This window comes from Lissotriton vulgaris, chromosome 3_2 (assembly GCF_964263255.1).
Source record: "Lissotriton vulgaris chromosome 3_2, aLisVul1.2, whole genome shotgun sequence".
In the NCBI taxonomy this organism is placed as follows: Eukaryota; Metazoa; Chordata; class Amphibia; order Caudata; family Salamandridae; genus Lissotriton; species Lissotriton vulgaris.
This window is the reverse complement of record NC_141690.1, coordinates 156227729-156247635: the sequence shown is the minus strand read 5'-3', so window position 1 is coordinate 156247635 and position 19907 is coordinate 156227729. Positions and strand designations below refer to the sequence as shown.

At 44.6% G+C, this 19907-nt stretch overlaps 1 protein-coding gene across 3 annotated transcripts in view; it reads right to left on the bottom strand.

The window, feature by feature from the left end:
• Positions 1–532: 532 nt before the first annotated feature.
• Positions 533–19907, bottom strand: part of TBC1D14 (TBC1 domain family member 14) — a 944726-nt gene continuing 925351 nt past the window's right edge. For all 3 annotated transcript variants that reach the window (XM_086964122.1, XM_086964121.1, XM_086964123.1), the window contains one exon: positions 533–3756. In XM_086964122.1, coding sequence (XP_086820248.1) covers positions 3691–3756 — 66 coding nt within the window. In that variant the 3' untranslated portion in view covers positions 533–3690. The remainder of the gene's footprint in view (positions 3757–19907) is intronic.

Here is a 19907-nt window from a genome sequence, read left to right as displayed (position 1 = left end):
TTTGCAGCATAGAGGACATAGACTGGCCACTACTAGGTCCCATATGTAGCGCAGTTTTAATTGCATAAATGTAACTACATTCTATATTGGCTACCTATAATTCGGAGTTTTTTGACAAAGCTCTCAGTTCTACATTCGTGACTGACAAAACATTTCCAAAATCACATATCCACCCTTTCACAATAATTAGTAATACTGGAATCCTTTGGAAAAACATTATGACCGTTTGGAAGCAGCTATTTTGGGGGTTTTCAGAAATGTAAACTGCACTATATTTGGAATGCAATATTAATTAATATATCACTTTATTACAGGCACATCTATATGCTAAACGACCAACTGAAGGAGAAAACCTAATCAGCTGGAGAAGTCTGGTCCAGGATAAGCACAAAGTCGTTACCCACTCCTCAAAGAAACCATGGAAAAGTGGACCGTCGCTAAAGATAGTTATTTTTACTTCACAGCAATTAAAGTCATATACTAGTGGAGTCTATTTATAATTAATTTTGAAAAAAGTCCATGAACGTCAACATTATTTGCATGACTTTAATAAAAACATTACAGTCCAAAAAATGTACAATTTCAGTTTGATACACCCATTTAGCTCAATAAAACAAAAATGTTAAACTGTACATTAAAAAAGTAAAAGGGAAAAGCAGCGAGGCAGCGCTGATAATCCAATCTACTATTGTAGAAAAACAAAGTACCCTTTATATGATTTATTTAACTGAAATACAAAGTTTATTATCGATTTAAGATTAAACTTTTTCCATGAAGAATAAAATGGTGTTCGAGTACTAAGCTCCGTATTAGATCTTATGTACTGAAATCGCATCATAAAGAAACCAAAACACCTCTTATTTTTGAGCCACGCATACTAAGAGTTTGAGGAAACTTGTTTAATATAACATTCTGCCTTTGTACACGGGAACAAGTACCCATATTGGCATCATGATTAACTGGAAATCAAGAACCTTTTGACTTCACTGTAAAAAAAACAGTTGACCTAGGTCACAAAAATGAGTCCCATCTCATTCTGATCATAGCAGTAACTTTTCACTTCATTTGACTGAGTAGCTATACCAGCACTGTTCCCCGGGTAAAACATCCCAGATCTACGTTTAAAAACAAAGATTGTGCAAAAGTCATTATTGCATTGTTATTCTTCATTATAAGAACACAGCTGTACTCTAAAAGAAATAAAGGTAAAAAATATATACACATCAAACCCAAATCAAAAACAACAAGCCATTACATTTATACATTAACAGTGCATATGTGCCAGTAGGAACTTTTTCACTTTTGAAATATTCTCAATTTATTACATTCAATGTTTTAATGATGTGAAAGAAAACTCTACAGTGGTCAAAAAGTGCCTTTACTTTGAAAACATGAATGTATGGACGGTTTAAGAATGTTTACACTTTCTAAAAAAAGTCACAGTGCAAGAAAACCAGTTCGTATCTTATGATCAGGCACGTTCTGCCAGGTCACCTCAGCATGTTACACAATATACATTTTATTCTTCATTACATTATCAGTGAACACTGATTGGCATTCAGCGTTGTCCTGCTAAACAATCAAAAAGATGTCACTGAAATCAAATGAAGCAATGGACGGACCGCCTACTTCCATAGCCATAATTTAAGTGCTGAAAGAATAGGAATTGAACTCAACACTGAACAAATTATGTTAAATCAGAGCACATTGTCTATGTGACTTTTTCAGCAGCACTGAAGTAATAAGTGAATTTGGTCACTTTTTTGGGGGATCCCCACCGCTATCATCATCTAATGCCTCTTAACTACACGCCACCCTCGCCAAAGAAACACCCAAAATGCTGTAACTGAAGAGGGCCGTAGTAGCAAGATACCTGGGAAGCTGATGTCTATGAAGATCTGCCTTATGGTAGAAGCACATATGTACGTTTTTTTTATTAGACAAACAACGGAAAATAATCTTCATTTTATTGGACGATACAGTTTCAATGGGAAAGAACTGTTCTGATAAAGTGCAAATAGTTTGGATGTTTTCCCTGCACGCTTTCGTTGCAAGGGGCTCATAATAAACTAACACCACACCACTCAGGCCTTTATTTCATCTGTTACTGAATCACACAACCTGCGTTCTGAGATAAGCTAAACCAAGCAAAGCTAAAGAAACACGACCATTTCATTTAAACCAAGAAGTCTGCCATCTTGTGTGTTGGTTTTCCGATCAGATCTAATTATTACCAGAAATAAGTAGCATGTGACTTTGCCTGAGCTGCTCAAGTTATGAAGCACTTAAGGCCATAAGCTTCAAGTATTACCTTGCACGCAGGCAGTGAAAAGAACCACTGCGCTTCTTGGCATTTCTGTATATTACATTTTAAACCATTAGTGTCAAAATACAAAAAAAGATCACTCTACACGGATTTACCATGTAGTTCTATTTGCAGCTACTTGTTAACACAATCATTTCGTTTCTTGATTTACCAAGCATATTGATCTTTCATGAAGTTAATAATGGGGAAAACAATCAGATAACCATAATAGATTATTAGTAAACTTTATAAGAAGCTTTTACAGGACTCCGATACAAACCATTTTTCTTAGCAGCTCAGCAATGTTAGATTTCTAATGTAGGTTCCATCTTATATAACTATCTGGTATAAAACCGAACAACACCTCTGAAAATACTATAGCACTCCTGTTAGATGTCATTCTTTTTCTATTGTGGCCTCACATAATCTATGGTCCAAAGACACTTTATAAATTGCACCATAGTCACTTTAATCTATGGCAGAATGGTGAACGATGGTTCATAAAATGGTTCCTCAACTCTTGCCTGTCATTTTCTTTTGACTCTATAGAACTACTCGTAAATGTGGATATTTATAACTTTTTTTGTGTTTAGTGTAACAGTTCTTCAGTACGTCTTTCAGACTTATCCATTCTTTTTCTTTACTGTGAAAGTAATAGATAGACCCGGTGAACACAAGTCTCTTGAAGTTTATCTTATTGTGAACAACACACCTACCACACAGGCAACACTATCCCAAGGTGTTGATACCCTTATACAGTTTGGTTATATTCCATCAATTGGTTTCTTGCCTCAATGAATATTTGCTTCTTCTCAGTCCACTGATAATTTAAGGTTTAACATTTGATGTTTTCTTTGGTATTCGGATTGAGTTCTCGGTCACACCGTGTTTCACGAAAGTTTTGAATGCACTGCTATTTATTTGAAAACAAAACCAGTATTGTATAAGAAAGATTAATCTGAATCAAGCTTTATAAAGGACGCCTAGTTCTTAATTTGGTCAGACAACCCCTTGCAAGCTTCCTCTTAGGTTGTGAAAGAACACTGGTCACCTTAATTGCAGACTGGCCTCCCACAAATGAACCAGCATGGGAAAAAACGGAAAAAGGGTACGAGTCTTCCTTACCCTTTTAAGACGGTATAAAGTGAGATGTTGTAATGGTGCACAAAGGTATAGAGAATACAGTACAATAGGTCAATCCACTGAGTTTCTTAAGGCTTAGCCTTGGGTTAATTATTCAGAACATGTCTTTTTTTAAGGCCAACTCCAGTGTGAAAACAAAACCTCCGAAATAAAGTTGTTCATCACTGCATAAAAGTCAGTTGAAGAAATAGCTTTGCTATTTCTTACATAATGTCCCAGAACACTTTCATGCCAATGCCATTTCAGCGCTTCAGAGAAGGACTTCCTCTTTCCATTTCCCGGTTGTCTTTCTGTAAAGCAGCTAGTACCTAAAATTTCAACAAAAATACAAAAGTATTAGCGAAGTTTAACTTTTTAACTTCTACAGATGATATTATCAGAAGTCTCCATAAATTTAAAATTGTACCATATTTTCATTCCACTTGAAGTACAAAACACAACAGCTGTGACTAATTTATGGTAAATTTAGGGCTTCCAACAATGGGTCCTTCGCAATCGAGCCAGTACTCTTCCAACAACCCACCAAAAATAAAGAGCAATATCTCTGGTTTACGGTGCTACTTTCACTTTTCAAGGACGTGGCATCCTGTGCATACCACAGCAAGAGGATGATCAAATGATGTCTTGCCTTAAGAGGCGCTATTGGGCAAAAAGGATTACATTAGATTTGTATTACTAGGAAGAGGTTTTGAGGGTCACAAAAAGGAGACTGTACACAGTGTGATAACAGATTTTAGTTACAATATAAATCAATTGTGGATGGTACCATAATCATTTTAGGAATTGCGATGTATTCTAAGGTGATTTTACCCTTTGGAAAAGCCTTCTGCTGGGATTTCTAAGAATCATGGTTGTTGGCATGCACTTCAGCATGTTGTGTTCTAATATATGGAGCCAAGTTTCCCTGTGGACCTACACTGGAAAGCATAGCACATAGACACTTCCTTTGAGCTGGGAGCATGTCGAGGAATTAGCAGCCCTCCTCTTAAATACCCTTTTCTGTGTCTGAGATGTCTTTGTTCAGATCAGGTTTGAGGAAAGGAGTTAACAATAGCTAGAGTTTTATATAAAACTAATGTGACTCTCCCAGTGATGCCCTTGATAAAAATGTTTAATTTGTGAGATTGTGCAATTGTGAATCCCTTTCGCTCTACCTCACCTTCAAGTTGAAATCTTGTTTACAAGAAATTAGACCCAAGGATAAGCCATCAACACAAAGTCTCTTCAGGTTCTATATCCTATTGTGTTCGAAGTGTCAACAGCCTGAGCTATTTAAGTTGGCGTGAAGTCTTGATTATTTGGGTATGGAGGGATTGAAATGAAATTACACAATAGAGTGTACTTTTTTGGTTCAGTACTATAGACAGGGCCACTGGAATTTTGCACCAAGAAAAAGCAAATGATGCAAAACATGTGATACTATTTCTTGATTATTTTTAACTCCTGTTAACACTGTATGAGCAAATGGTTCACCTCATTAGTACCAGGTTAACACCCAAACACCCTAAAAGCAACTGAAAGTGACCACTCAACCTTTGCGAAGGACCTTCCACTATGCTGCTACACGTGTAGCTGCATTCTTAGAAAATTTTAATCCGTTTAAGATAGAAAGAAGAGGAAATCTGCAGATTATGCAGCAGATGATGAATTGCACAGCAAATTCACAAATATGTTAAAAACACCAAATCGCATAATTCCAGTGGCTGACTATAAGGTGGTGTTTATAGCGGTCAGTGCCTCTACAGATTGATTGCTATGTTTGCCTGACAACCAAAGATTACCTAGTGAGGCAAAATGTCAGTATTTTCTTACAGCTTTCTCCATCCTTTCCAAAACCACCTTTAATTGTGATGCTATGACACAGTAACCAATTTTCAAAAAACATTAAAGGTATGTTGATAGGCAGCTTTCTTTTGTTTTGCCAATAACATTTGCGCTGCTTGACGAATATTCACAACATTTTTACAAAAGTTTCCTTTTTTGGTTCAGCTGCTGCGTTGAAAGTTTCGGGGTGATTTGTCAAGTGACGGCCGGGAAAAAGGGTGTCCCAAAACGCGTTTCCCCATGTTATGTCTATGGGGGGGCTTACATTTTTTAACACAATTACAGCACGAACAGCTGAATGGAAGTACACGAAAATTGGCAGAAAGCTGTTGGTTCAGAAAGCGTGTGTTGCAAGGATCCTGCGCATACCCAGAACTGTGCACCGAGATCTAGGACATCTGTGAATTGTGGTGTACCAGAAACTCACCTTCGTACCTAGAAAACCCCCAACCAGCTAGCATCAGTGTCACATTAGCTCTTCGTCCTATAGCAAAGTAACCAATGATTAGACAACCTAGAACATGCGACTTAGGACCATCTCAGGAATGGTGGGAAGTGAGAACACTCTTTGGTTATACTCTCATACCAGTCCACAATAGGAGTAAAAAAGAGACACTGTAAGGTTAAAATATTTATTTAAACAACATGATCTCATGTGCAGTATTTTAGCCAACATAAGCAGACATATGATTAAGAATAATATGGTCAGCATGGTGACAATTCCATAAAATACAAAAGGACGAATCATTTTACAATTATAGTGAAAAACAGGTCCTATAGCGCCTAGTTTTAACATCCTCCCTATATAGGAACTATGTATTATAAACTAAAGAAGGCCTCTTGGGCTTGTTTTGGGGGACCCCATTACCTTTCCGCTCAGTAAGAGTAAATTACATCTGGATCAGCATAGTCTCTCTGCATCCCTGGTAACGAGAATCTTCCAAGTGTGTGAAATCATGGTGAGTGTGTGATAATAAGGACGCCAGAAGAACATAAGTTACTTACCTGTAAACTGTGGTTCTCCAGTATTGGTGTCTTTCATAGATTCACATGCCTGAATATTCCCGTCGCCGAAGTGGGAGTCCCAAGGTACATAAAATAGCAGTAATATATGCATATATAAATAAAAAATGACCATAATTATATATATATACATACATAACATACATAAAATACAGTAAAGTATCCAAAAAACTCAAAAGTACCATAGAACAGAATAGGCCCATAGAAAGCCTAAGGGAGAAACTCAACTTAGTAACATATCAGTGTCATTATGTTTTGGTCCACATTCCAGCCAATTAGGCTGTAGTTCCCTCTAGAACCTTCTCCTCAGAAGCCCAAGTCCTCAGATTTTCTACCGCACGTCGTGTGAAGAGAGTCTCCCTGAGCTCTGCTCACTTTTCAACTTACTTAGCTGTTTTTTCTTCTCAAAATGTCTTCTTCAAGAAAATCTTTGATCAGACCTTGTCCATCCTGTGGAAAATTGCGTCTCTTTCATGAAGATCCACACAGTAAATGTATTTACTGCCTCTACCCGGACCATGAAGTGAAGACCTGTAAGTACTGCCGTACTTTTCCACCTAAAACTTTAAGGGACAGAGAGGCCCGTCTCCTTCTGTGGCTTCAGAAGTTGAAGACAACGGACACTGTGGTCTCGGAGGATGAGAGTGTCTCTTCTTTCCAGTCAAAGACCTCTCAAAAGCGTGGGTCTGAGTCAGAGATGCCTTCTCCTTTTCTTAAGAAAAAGACTTGTTGAAATCACTAAAGTTGTCTCCCCACAGGATTTGCCTCCAATTGCGCCTACGAGACCTGGCTATCTGGCGTCATTGTCCAAAGCCATGCCTTCTTCCTCAAAAACGGGCACTGGCTCGTCAACGGGCTCGTCGACACGTCCGTCGACGACGACGAAATCCGTGGATGCTGTCTCCACGTCGACGACTCCACGTCGACTTGTTCAATATCTTCGAGAACTACGTCGACGACGTCCACCTCATCCACGACCTCACGACCTATAATTATGGTAATTTTTTATTTATATATGCATATATTACTGCTATTTTATGTACCGCGGGACTCCCACTTCGACGACGGGAAATATTCAAGCATGTGAATCTATGAAAGACACCCCTAATACTGGAGAATCTTACTTGGCTCACAGCTACCAAACTGTTGTCTCTAGAGAGCGTTACATGGACATGTCGAAAAACAGCTAACATGTTTCGATAACCCTGACGGCTCAGCACTCGCTGTTCAGACTAGGGGCACGATGTAAGTCTAGAGATGCAGAAAACAAACCTTTTGTCATGTACAGACCTTCGTGAAGGTTAAAATACAAAAACAGCCATGCAGTAGCGTGTGCAAAAGCAGCAAAAGGTAAAATGGCGTTTAAACTTCTAATAAGCCATGCTAACATAACAAGCGCGCAACGCAGGCCTCAGGCCATACTACATGTGATTTTTGTGATTTGGTGCAAATCTGTTCATTAGTTTCAGAGATATGTAGGTTTAAAAAATATAGATATCTGGGAGCCCAAAATCCCATTGAAATTTGATTGGCTGCCAACACTTCAACCAAGAAGTGTTGGAAGCCATCTTGGGACCAATATACATGATAGCACCCTATTGAAATGCATTGTAGTGAATGGCAGGTTTTGAGGGTCACAACAAGGAGACTGTATAAAAGGTGATAACAGATTTTAGCTACAATATAAATCAATTGTGGATGGTCCATACTCATTTTAGGAATTGTGATGTATTCCAAGGTATTTTACCATGTGGAAAAGCCTTCTGCTTGGATTTTTAAGAATCATGTTTGAGAGAAAACTGTTTTCTCACGATTTCCCCATAAATGTTATGGACGGTGCTCCGTAAGCTAAAACGAGAGAAGTGCTGGCAGCCATCTTGTGATCAATATCCATGACAGCACCCCACTGAAATGCATTGTGGTGAATGGCAGGTTTTGAGGGTCACAAAAAGGAAAATGTATAAAGGGTGATAACAGACTTAAGTTGCAACATAAATAATTTGTTGTTGGTGCCATATACATTTTAGGAATTGTGGTGTCTTCTAAGGTGATTTTACCCTGTGAAAAAGCCTTCTGCTGTGTTTTCATTAATCCCATAGAAGGTCTTGAAGGTCTACACCCATCAGATAGTCCTAGGAGGCAAGATGGCGCCTGAGTGAGCGGTCGCATCAGCAGCCCTCTGTGAGCCTGGGCAGGCTTCGTCAAAACTCAAACCTCAACCTTGCGAGAGAAAATCTGTGGTGCAGGACGGGGAGAGTAAGCGATAATGCTAACCTTCACCTTCACCCGAGATCGAGGGCATGTCTTTAGAGGGCACCAAGTATTGAAACACCGTGCTCTATGCCCCCAGAAAAGCCAGATGCCGGAAAAGCATGAGGTTGAGCCTGAATGAGATGCCGGCTCTGGTGCTATCGAAGCTGTATCATTAAGGAGAGACACAGAGACATAGAGGAAAAAAAAAGCCTGAGACAGGCCACAACCTTTGCCACAACCGTCGCAAGGACCTGATACCTGATACCGGAGCTTGCACTAGTGTTTGAGACTGGAGATGCTTTTTTCTTTTCTTTTCGGTGCACGTGGCTCGTAGCTATGGTTCTGTGCCTGTGTGCCAAAAAAAAAAAAAAAGCGGGGGTTCTGGCTGAGAAAACCGTGAGTTGCCTGTACAAAATTTTCCTTATTTATATACACATATATATTTTTCTTGAGCTCTTTCTGATGATTGATGGATTTTTTAAAGTTCAGCTTGTGTGTAACCTAATCACCCCCAAGGGTGGACTGCGCTATATATGGAATGAGTACACCGCCTTCAAAGGAACTGGATCGGAGCTGGAGTTTTTGAGCTCATCAGCAGGGGGGAAATGGAGAATGGAGGCTAGAAAGCGTTACGAGAAGAGCCCGCGCATCTTCTGTTTTTTTCCTGGCGAACTTTCCATCTTTCTCTGACTTTCTCCGCATGACCTGCCCGCCTGCCCGTTCTTATTCCGCTCTGTTCGCTCATACCCCGCAACCCCTCATCCACCCTTCAACCTCACCTGGTGCTTCCCAACTGCTGCGGACGCCATACTCTATCATCGACACTATTGCTAGGCGTCATCTACTAACACGAGGACAGGCACCGTAAATCTCACGCACATCGCGTATCCCGTTGCCGGGGAGACGTTGACAGCCTGTGCTCGCAAAGAGAGGAACAAGCAGAAAGTAGAGGAGTAAGAGGGGCAGTAAAAGGTCGCCAATGCAAATTAAAAGGCAATTCAAAAGGCCAGCGTGGCAAGAAAAGCGGGGGGACCCTCAAGATTGTCTTGGAGAAACTAAAAAGCAATCTGAATCTGAATCAGCAGCTAAGATTTGTATTACAATATCAGTGAAAATTTGTGTTTCCAATACAGACTGGCACATTGCAGGACCCTTGAGTAAACAATACAGTACACTTAAAGGAGGAGCCTGGTCAGCCATTAAAGCAGCGCCAAAAGCGCCAAGAAGGCAAATCTATTGGTGTACCAAAAGGGGCAGAGAAGGTAAAAAAAAAATACCGGAACAACTCCAAAACTGGTGCCAATTCCAGGCACAGGCACAGTACCAGAAAAAGAAACAGGCTCTGACTCTGACTCCGAACCAAACGCAGGATATGGAGGGAAGAGAGAAAAGAGATGCTGCTGCCAGAGATGTCGGAACGGGGATGCAGACAACTGTGCTGAACACTACAGAACTTACCGGAGGAAAGGGGGAAAAGGAAGCTACGGCCCTGCAAAGCACATGTGAGGTCCAGGCACGAATCCTAGAAGGACTGGAACACTCGGAAAACGCACAGAAACTGGAAAGCAATCAACCCCCACAAAACACCGAAATGGAAACGGTATATGCTTCACAAATAACCAATGGTAGACAGAGAGTCAATGAAACTAGAGGATCCAAAGCAAAGGAAAATGATTTGGAAAGAAATGAATCTCATGAGAGTGGGGGAACTAAAAATAAAAATGCGGAAAAAAAACTAGAGAATGAAAAAGCAAAACGGAAAGTGAAAGAGAAAGAAAAAGAGAGAGAAAGAGCTCGATAATGAGAAAGAGAAGGGGAGAGATATAGAGGATAACGCCAAATTGGAGCTAATGGCCAAGAAAGTACAGAGGCTACAAACAATAAAAAATCTAAAGGCCGCCGCAAAAAACACAGGTTCCCCGGCTACTTCTCAGCCTAGAATTTCTAATATCTTTAGCCCCCTACCTACGGATGGCATGACCAACGCTTTAAAGAATGAAAAATCACAGAGCAAACATCCAAGCGATCTGAGCGGAACTTGTATGGATAGCCCAGGTGTGCCCCTAGAGAACATCGATGTAGAGGAAAATGGCACTCTAGATCCGGACCTAAGAAACCAGATCGTAGATCCTAGTGTGAGCATTGAAGGGACTAGGGCACCCACAACGGTAAAAACAATGATACCTAATCAAAGGGAGCAATTGGATCAAAGTAAGATGTATCCTATGGGAGCTTTGAATATCGAGCACCTCTCTTCTTCTCCTAGTACGCAAATGCTTTCACTGGGCAAAGATCTACACCTAGGAAACAATCCATTCTCCGAGGAAGATTCTGATTCAGACATATATGAAACAGGGATGTCCATTTCAAGTGAGTCAAGTAAATTAAGTGACACAAGCAAAGCAAGCCCAGGCTTACAAATGGGGACTATAGCCTCGGAGGTCTCTGGCTCTCACGAATCGAGAAACCTCAGCAAAACAAATTCCAGGAAAAAAACGGGGAAAAAAAGAGGACAAGACGCAAAAGAGAATGTAATCTTATGAACGCCTTCGATGCTCATGACGAGCTGAGCTTGTCGTGAGCAATGGTATTCATAGAATGTCAGCACAGGAGGGGAAAAGTCACAGCAGCCAAGGTATTAACGAAGAGACAACAGATCCAGGTACTAATACGGATCACGCAAAAGCTAGAACGAATCTCGCTCGAAAAAGCCAGATTTCAAAATCATTGGGAGAAACACCACGTCAAAACCGCAGCTTGGTTGAGATAGAAGAGGGAAGCCAAAAAACAACGGGAAACAGATGTGGCTCTGGAATGACAGTAGAGCCCTCATTGAGTGAGGTGTTGAGCTCAATAAAGAATTTCCATAAGGATGTCACAAAAGATAGCCAAATGAACCGTGCTGCCATTGAAAAATTGCAAGGTGCAGTTAAAAAAGTCGGCAACATATGTACTGAGATCTCGGAGAGAATGGCCGCAGCAGAAACTCGCACGGAAAATTTGGAAACTGACGTCACCAAACTGCAAAAAACAGAAAAGGAGCATGATGGAATAATAAAAGACTTTATGCCGAAAGTTGAAGATCACGAGAACAGATCCAGAAGGAATAATTTAAGGTTTCTTGGTATCCCAGAAAATTTTGAAGGAAATGACGCTAGAGGGTCAATGATTACTCTACCTACTCAAAACAGCATTCCCGGAATTGGAGGCCTGGAATATGGATAGAGACATCCAGCGTGTTCATTGCTTCCCTTTGACGCTACCGAAACACGCTCACAAGCCACGCCAATACCCAGGGCTATGTTGGTTCACTTTGGGAACTTCCTACTTCGTGAAACAATCTATGATCTTGCCAGGCCCACAAGCCAAAGGGAATAAGTTTTTTGTCAGACCAGACTTTGCCCACACCACCGTAGAGAGAAGGTGGAAAATGCGCCAACTATTCGCGCCCTTTGAAAAAATTGGAGCTAAAGTTCTTCTACAAAACCCGGCATGGCTGAAAATTATATTGAAAGGCTCAACAAGAAGCTTTACTAGTGAAGTACAGGCCGAGGACTACGTAAGAGAAATTTCAGAGACGGGAACACGAAACTCGGGGAAATAACTAACAAACACATAAAGGAACAGTAGAAGGAAATGGTCATTGTGTGGAAGTATGGGGAATTACTAGAAGGGACGAGCGGGGTGGAAAATAACAAGCTTACAAAGCATATTTGGAAATGATATTTGAACATGTATAAAGGCTTTGGGAAACACCATATTCCATAAACCTGCCCAGGCCGCGGTGTCCGCTGTGGCGATCTGACCATACGGGCGCCCACAACTAGGACCCGGGACCTAGGATGCCTCATGGAATGGTAAGGGGGTGGGGGGGTGGTGGGGGGAACCAAGGGTGGGATGAGGGAGAAGTGGGGGGGGGGGTGTATAGGACCAAGAAATTTCAAGCACATGAAGGGTAGAAAAGACTTTGTTACTGTGGTGTCAGAATTTTGTAATGACTAGGAAACTAGGACATGGATATGACGCAAGGCAAATGGCAACAACATTCATTACATTATGGCTAAGTTAAAAATTGCTTCACTAAATATCTGTGGCCTCAACGATATCAAAAAAAGGCAGAAGGTGGCAGCGGGGCTACAATTAATGGAAGCTAATATCGTCTGTATACAAGAGACTCATATTGAAGGTTCTCAGCATTACTTATTGCAATCATTGGGGTATAACCTTATCACCGCTTCGACACAGGGAGTCCGAACTAAGGGGGTGGCAATTTTAGCAAAAGGTGAGGGTCTCCAATTGGACAGAGAACTTTCTGATAAATTCGGTAGATGGGCAATCGCCGAATGCAAGTATAATAAGGGGCTAAATAAAATGACAATCTGCACCATTTATAAGGAGTGTCTGTGATGAATCAGAGACGCTCACATATGTTTCCAATGAGCTAACTCATTGGCCCCTACCTCTCATAGTTTGCGGGGATCTAAATTTACATCTCCCTGGGGACTGGACAATGGGGCCGGAATTTAAATATCATGGTAGGAAACCTAGAGTTTTTCGGGCGCTAAAAGATTTGTGTATGGTACATGGCCTAATAGATGGGTGGCAACATAATCATAGGGGAGATCCTGGCTTCACGTTCTATTCATATCCACACTCGCGACATGCAAGATTAGATTACATGCTTATGTCAAATTCATTGAAAGCTGCATGTACGGCAGATAAATTACCGCGTTTATTGTCGGACCATAATCCTTTAATTTTGAACTTATACTTTGAATAATCATCCAATCACGACTTGGACGTTTGAAAGGGCTCTGTTAAAGAATGAAAACTACTGTCAACACTTGAGGGGGTGGATCCCGGGTTTTATAGCAGATAACCTTGGAAGTGCACCCGTAGCAATAGTGTGGGATGCTCTTAAGCGTACATAAGAGGCGAGACACTACAATTCTCGCTTAGGTCTAATAAGGAAGGGAAACGCCACCTAGCTATACTACATCATAACTTGGGTAAAGCCGAGGAGGATCTGATCGCTGCAGCTCAACAGGGCCAGGTGCTGGATAATGCATTGGCTCAGGTAGCCGTCGCGAGAAATCTCATCACAGAAATAATAGTTGAAAAAGCCATCATTAAATCATCAGTTAATAAGGAGAAAGGAGTAGTTTCTGTCCTGTAACTCCAGTTCTGTAGTAGGGGTATCTCTGTTATAGTCATAATCTAGTGAATAGTCCCGCCCATGTGCGTGGACCCCGGCAATCAAAAATAATCTCTTAAGTTGTCAAAATAATGCAGAAACTGCAAAGACACTTAAGAGAGAATTTAAAGACAAATAATGCAGCCTATATCCACAGGCTACACTGTCTAGTACTTCAACTAGAAATTCCACCAAAAAAACACCACACACAGTACAGCCTGCTAGTTTCTACCATAGAGAAACCTGCCTCCCCCAGTCAAAGACTCAGGAATGATAGAGAGGAAGGTAGGGACAGACAAGCCCCATAGGCTGCCATTATGTGGCTTAAATAGGATACTGTGCCTTTAAGAGAACTTTCCAGAACTTCTCCCAGTATCCCAGAATGCATAGCAGGTCCCTCTACTTTCAGTTCTTTTTGAAGGCGAAGCACGCCAGACCTGTCGCATTCCTTACATGATGAGAAATCTCCACCGGGGAGGAGGGCGGGCGCTTATGACTATAACAGAGATACCCCTACTACAGAACTGGAGTTACAGGACAGAAACTACTCCTTCTGTAGTAGGGGATCTCTGTGTATAGTCATAATCTAGTGAATAGAATGGCAAGCCCATCCCCACAACAAAGTGGCGGTGGAGAATAAATACATAATCCCACTATTGTGCGAACAAATTCCGCAGCAAGCCTGTCCAACCTGAGCGTCTGCCCTGGCGTCAGTGTCCAGGCAGTAATGCTTAGCAAAGGTATGAACCGACTTCCAAGTGGCTGCCTTGCAGATCTCAGCAATCGGCACGTTACGGAGCAGAGCCGTCGTGGCAGCTTTGCCCCTGGTGGAATGAGCCTTAGGCTTACCTCCTAAGGTCTTATTAGCCTTCTGACAACACAATTGTTTGCAGGACACAATCCACCTAGAGATGGACTGCTTCGAGGTCGCAAGGCCCGTCCTGACCGACCCATAATTGATGAACAACTGGTCAGACCTACGAATATCCTTGGTTTTATCCAGATAAAATTTCAACACCCTCCTAACATCCAGGGAATGGAGAGACCTCTCCGCTGGGGACGAAGTGTTCTGAAAAAACGTAGGCAAAGTTATAGTCTGGTTGACATGAAAATCAGAAATAACCTTGGGAAGAAATTTAGGGTGAGTACGCATAACAACCTTAGCAGCATGAAATACAGTATAAGGTTCATTACAACACAACGCCTGAATTTCACTCACCCTGCGGGCCGATGTAAAGGCCACGAGGAACGCCGCCTTCCAGGACAGGTGCTGCAACGAAGCCTTATGAATAGGCTCAAAAGGCTCCTTCATCAATCTGGACAGCACCACATTCAACTCCCAGGAAGGCGAGGGAAGCCTGACAGGAGGGAATACTTTCTTCAAACCTTCCAGAAAATCTTTGATCACAGGGATCTGGAAAAAGGAAGTCTGTGAAGGGCATTTCCTGTAGGCAGTCAACGCAGCAAGATGTACCTTAATGGAATGGACATTAAGGCCAGACTGCGCCAAATGTAAAAGGTAAGGAAGGATGACGTCTTCCTTGCAGGTCGTAGGATCATGGTTCTTAGACTGGCACCAGATACAAAACCGCTTCCACTTGTAAGCATATGAAGTCCGAGTGGAAGGTCTCTTAGACTCCTTCAGTATGTCCATGCAATCATCGGGCAGATTCAGATGGCCATATTGCACTATCTCAGGAGCCATGCCGCCAAACTCAAAGACGAGAGGTTGGGGTGTAACATCCGTCCCCCGAACTTCGTGAGAAGGTCCGGCCTGCACGGCACCGAATGTGAGGAAGGAGAGACCGGTGAAGTAGGTCCGTGAACCACCACTGCCTGGGCCACTCCGGGGCGATGAGTATCATCCGAGCTCTGGACCGGGCCAGCTTGATGAGCACCGCCGGTATCAGGGGAATGGGAGGAAAGGCGTACAGAAAGCTGTTCGTCCAGTTGATCCATAACGCATTCCCCAGAGTCCCTTGTTGGAAGTATCAGGAGGCGAAGTCTCTGCACTTGCTGTTTTCGGCGGTGGCGAACAAATCTACGTCTGGAGTTCCCCACCTTGCGAAGACTTCTCCTAGTACTTCGTCGCTCATGACCCATTCGTGGTTTTCCTGGAGCAGTCTGCTCAGTGCGTCTGCCTGAACATTCTGCACACCTGGTAGATGGGTGGCCGTTATCGTCAGTCCTCTGGCCAGGAGCCAGTGCCAGATCGTCTGCGCATCCTGTGACAGAGTGCGTGATCTCGAGCCCCCCTGCTTGTTGAGGTAATACATCGTGGTGGTATTGTCCGTCTGTACAAGCAGGGAGTTGGTCTGGAAGGACAGGAGAAAGGCCTTCAGCGCCAAGTGAACAGCCCTGAGTTCCAGGAAATTGATGTGATACGTGGCCTCCATCGGTGACCACGTGCCTTGAATCTGTAGAGTCCCAGAGTGCGCTCCCCATCCCAGAAGAGACGCATCCGTCACGACAGTCTGCGTGGGAATGTCCTTGTGAAAGGGAACCCCTTTGAGGAGATTCTCCGCCGAACACCACCACTTCAGAGACTGAAGAGCATGCAGTGACAGGCGAATCTTGTCGTCCCAAGATCCTCTCCTCTGATCCTCCAAGCACTCCTGCAGCGGTCTCATGTGCAGCCGTGCGTGTGGCGTCAGGAAGATACAAGAGGCCATCGATCCCAGTAGAGAAGACACCGTCCTCACTGTTGTAGATGGAGTCGTCATAAGAGCCTGAGCCTTCCGAAGGAGTGATAATCGTCGCTCTTCCGAAGGAGACACGCTTGCTGACAGCGTATTGATGGAGGCTCCCAAGTACTGTATGCATTGGACCGGAGTCGGAACAGACTTGGCCATGTTGATGTGCAGCCCCAGCTTGTTCAAGAGAACGCACGTCTTCTGGAAGTGTGCTCGCGCTTCCGAGAAGGAGGATGCCTTGATCAACCAATCGTCCAAGTACGGGTAGACGAACACCTTGTTCTTCCTCAGGTGTGCCTCTACCACCGCCATGCATTTCGAGAATGTTCTCGGCGCAGACTTCAGTCCGAATGGGAGTACTGTGTATTGATAGTGATTGGTGCCGACTTGGAACCGCAGGAACTTCCTGTGTTTGTGTGCAATGTGCACATGGAAGTAAGCATCCTGTAGGTCTATAGCGCATAGCTAGTCTCCCTGTTGCAACTGAGGGTAAATCTGATGCAACGACAGCATGCAAAACTTTTCTCTGCGAATCCACTTGTTTGCCTGTCGCAAGTCCAGAATGGGCCTGAACTCGTTCTTGTCCTTCTTGCGAACCAGAAAGAACCGGGAGTACAGACCTCTTCCTCTCTGAGACCGAGGTACGTCTTCTATCGCCCTTTTCCTCAATAGGATATCCGCTTATTATTATTATTATTATTATATGAAACTTGTAACACGCTCAGCTTACCCGGGGGCATCCCGGCGCGACAGACCAAAGAAGGAGAGACTCGATTACTCACTACTGTGGAAACAAATAGGTTTTAAGGAGTTTCCTGAATAGTAGGATCTTGGGCTCTGAGCGAATCTTAAGGGGCAGAGAGTTCCACAGAGATGCCACCTGTACCGAGAAACGCCTGCCCCCAGTCCGAGCTCTCCTAACTCTCGCAGATTGCAAAAGATGTTGCTGGTCCGAGCGCAGAAGGCGTGGAGGTTTATAAGGACGGGCCATATTAAAAAGGATGGGGGGGCCTTTGCCATGTAGAATTTTATGGGCCGTACACAGCGCCTTGAATTTCACCCGCTCCTTAACAGGGAGCCAGTGAAGCGCTTTGAGGGCCGGGGCAGCGGACTGCCTTCTAGGGATCTCCATCAAGACTCTGGCAGCTGCGTTTTGCACCTGTTGGAGAGTTTTAAAGGTCGCTTCAGGGGCACCAAGAAACAGGGCATTTCCAAAGTCGAGCCTCGACAGGATTAAACCACGCATCAAAAGCTTCTTAGCTGGATCCGGAAGCAGTGGTAGCACCTTTCGGGCTGACTTCAGTAGACCGAAGCAAACCCCCGCGGTCTTCCTGGCGTGGGTCCTAAAGGACAGATCTTCCTCCAACCATACTCCCAAGGACTTGATCTCCTTCTTGGGAGATGGTGGATCGCCAAGAGACCGGGGCCAACAGCTGGCAATAATGGAGGGACTGGAGTTGCCCAAGAGCATCAGCTCAGTTTTTCCTCCATTGAGCTTTAGAGCCGAGTTGGACATCCATTGGTAGACATTGGCCAGGCAGTCATGTAACACGTTGGGTTGTTCCGCCAGCTGAGTGAGGCCCACCACCAGCTGAGTATCATCAGCATAGCTGATGATCTTCAACCCCGAAGGGGCTACCACTCTTTCAAGTGGAGTCATATATGCATTGAACAAAGTAGGGCTCAACGATGAGCCCTGCGGGACTCCACATTGAAGAGGGAATAGGGAAGACTGTTCTGCCCCTTCCCAGACTTGGTAGAAACGGTTGGAGAGGAAGGATCCCAACCATTTCAGGGCCGTCCCTGAGACACCTACCTCTGACAGGCGTTGGAGGAGCACCTGATGACTCACGGTGTCAAAGGCAACACTCAAGTCCAGGAGGATCACTGCCACTGATCCTCCAGTATCAAGAGTGCTCCTTGCTTCCTCCACCACCGCCAGCAGGGCTGTGTCCGTTCCCTGGCCGGGACGAAAACCAGTCTGGGAGTCTCCCAACAGGTGGTTGGACTCAAGATAGTAAGAAAGCTGACGGTTAACCAGCTTCTCTGCGATTTTCGAAAACCCCGGCAGAAGCGAGATTGGCCTGAAGTTGGTCAAATTGGCTTCCGCCTGAAGCTCGCGCAGCTGAAACTGCGAGCTGACCGGGGGAATAGCTGGAGGAGGGCTGGTGAACCGAAGACTGTATCCATTGCAAACAATATTCAGCACCCACTTGTCCTGAGTAATTTTTCTCCACTCTGCCAGAAAAAATTCAATGCTTCCCCCTACCGGAGTGGGTAACAGATCCGGGGGAAGTAGGTTCCTAGGGCCTAGACCCCGCCTGGCCCTTGGGCGCTGGGGCCGACTGCTGGCCTCCCCTGCCCTGCTGGCGCTTCTGGAACGGCTTACGGAACTGGTGTTGCTGTTGCGATTGACCCGAAGCCTGTCCCCGTCCTCGGCCTTGTCCGCCGAACCGCCGTTGGAATGGGCGGTACTGCTTCTTGGTCTCCTTAGGCTTCTCCAGGCCTACAGCCGTCAGCGTCTCGGCCTCCGCCTTCATGCGGGCCATCTCGTCGTCCGCATGCTTCCCGAAGAGGGTCTCACCGGAGAACGGTAGATTGGCTACCCTCTGCTGAGCATCCGGCTTCAGGGACGTAAGCCGGAGCCATGCGTGGCGCCGTTGGTTGACTCCGTGGCAAAATCCGTGAGCAGCCAACAGGGAAGAGTCCGCTGCCGCGCTGATAATCTGGTTTGCCACCAGCATCCCCTCACTCAGTACTTCCACGAAGTCTTCCCGCTGCTCCCGAGGTAAGTGCTCCGCAAAGCGCTCGAGGGAGTCCCAGAGGGCACGGTCGTATCGGCCCAACAGTGCCGTGGCACTCGCCGCTTTTATGGAGGTAGCGGAAGTGCCACAGACTTTCCTCCCCGCCGAATCCATCCACCTTGATTCCTTATCCGGGGGAACCGTGGAGGACGGAGTGGTGGCATGCTGCTTGCGGGCCGCCGTCACAATGACCGAGTCAGGAGGAGGTTCCGTTCTTAAAAAGGCCGGATCCGAATCGGGGGCCTGGTACTTCTTCAGTAATCTTGAAGGGGCCGCCTTCGTCACCGCAGGGGTGAGAAACAGGGCCATCGCCGGTTCTTCCAGGCCCGGCACCAGGGGCAGGAGAGGACGAGACAGATGTTTCTGATGTAAAGTCTCAAAAATGACTGATGTCTTCGGAGTGGGCACCGTCAGGGATATGCCCAACTTCGCCGCGCCCCGTAAAAGGACGTCATGGAACGCCACCAGGTCATCTATCGGGGACACTCTCGTGTCCGGTGACCCCGATAGGGTGGGAGAATAGTCCCTGGTCCCCGAGGACCTCGTTTGTGAGCGAGACTCGCGCCTCCTACGGCGGTGTCTCGACCTCGTGGATGATCTGCGTCGCGATCTCTCCTTCCTCCCAAAGCGAGAACGAGATCTGCCTGCACGTGGACGCTCCTTCGGTT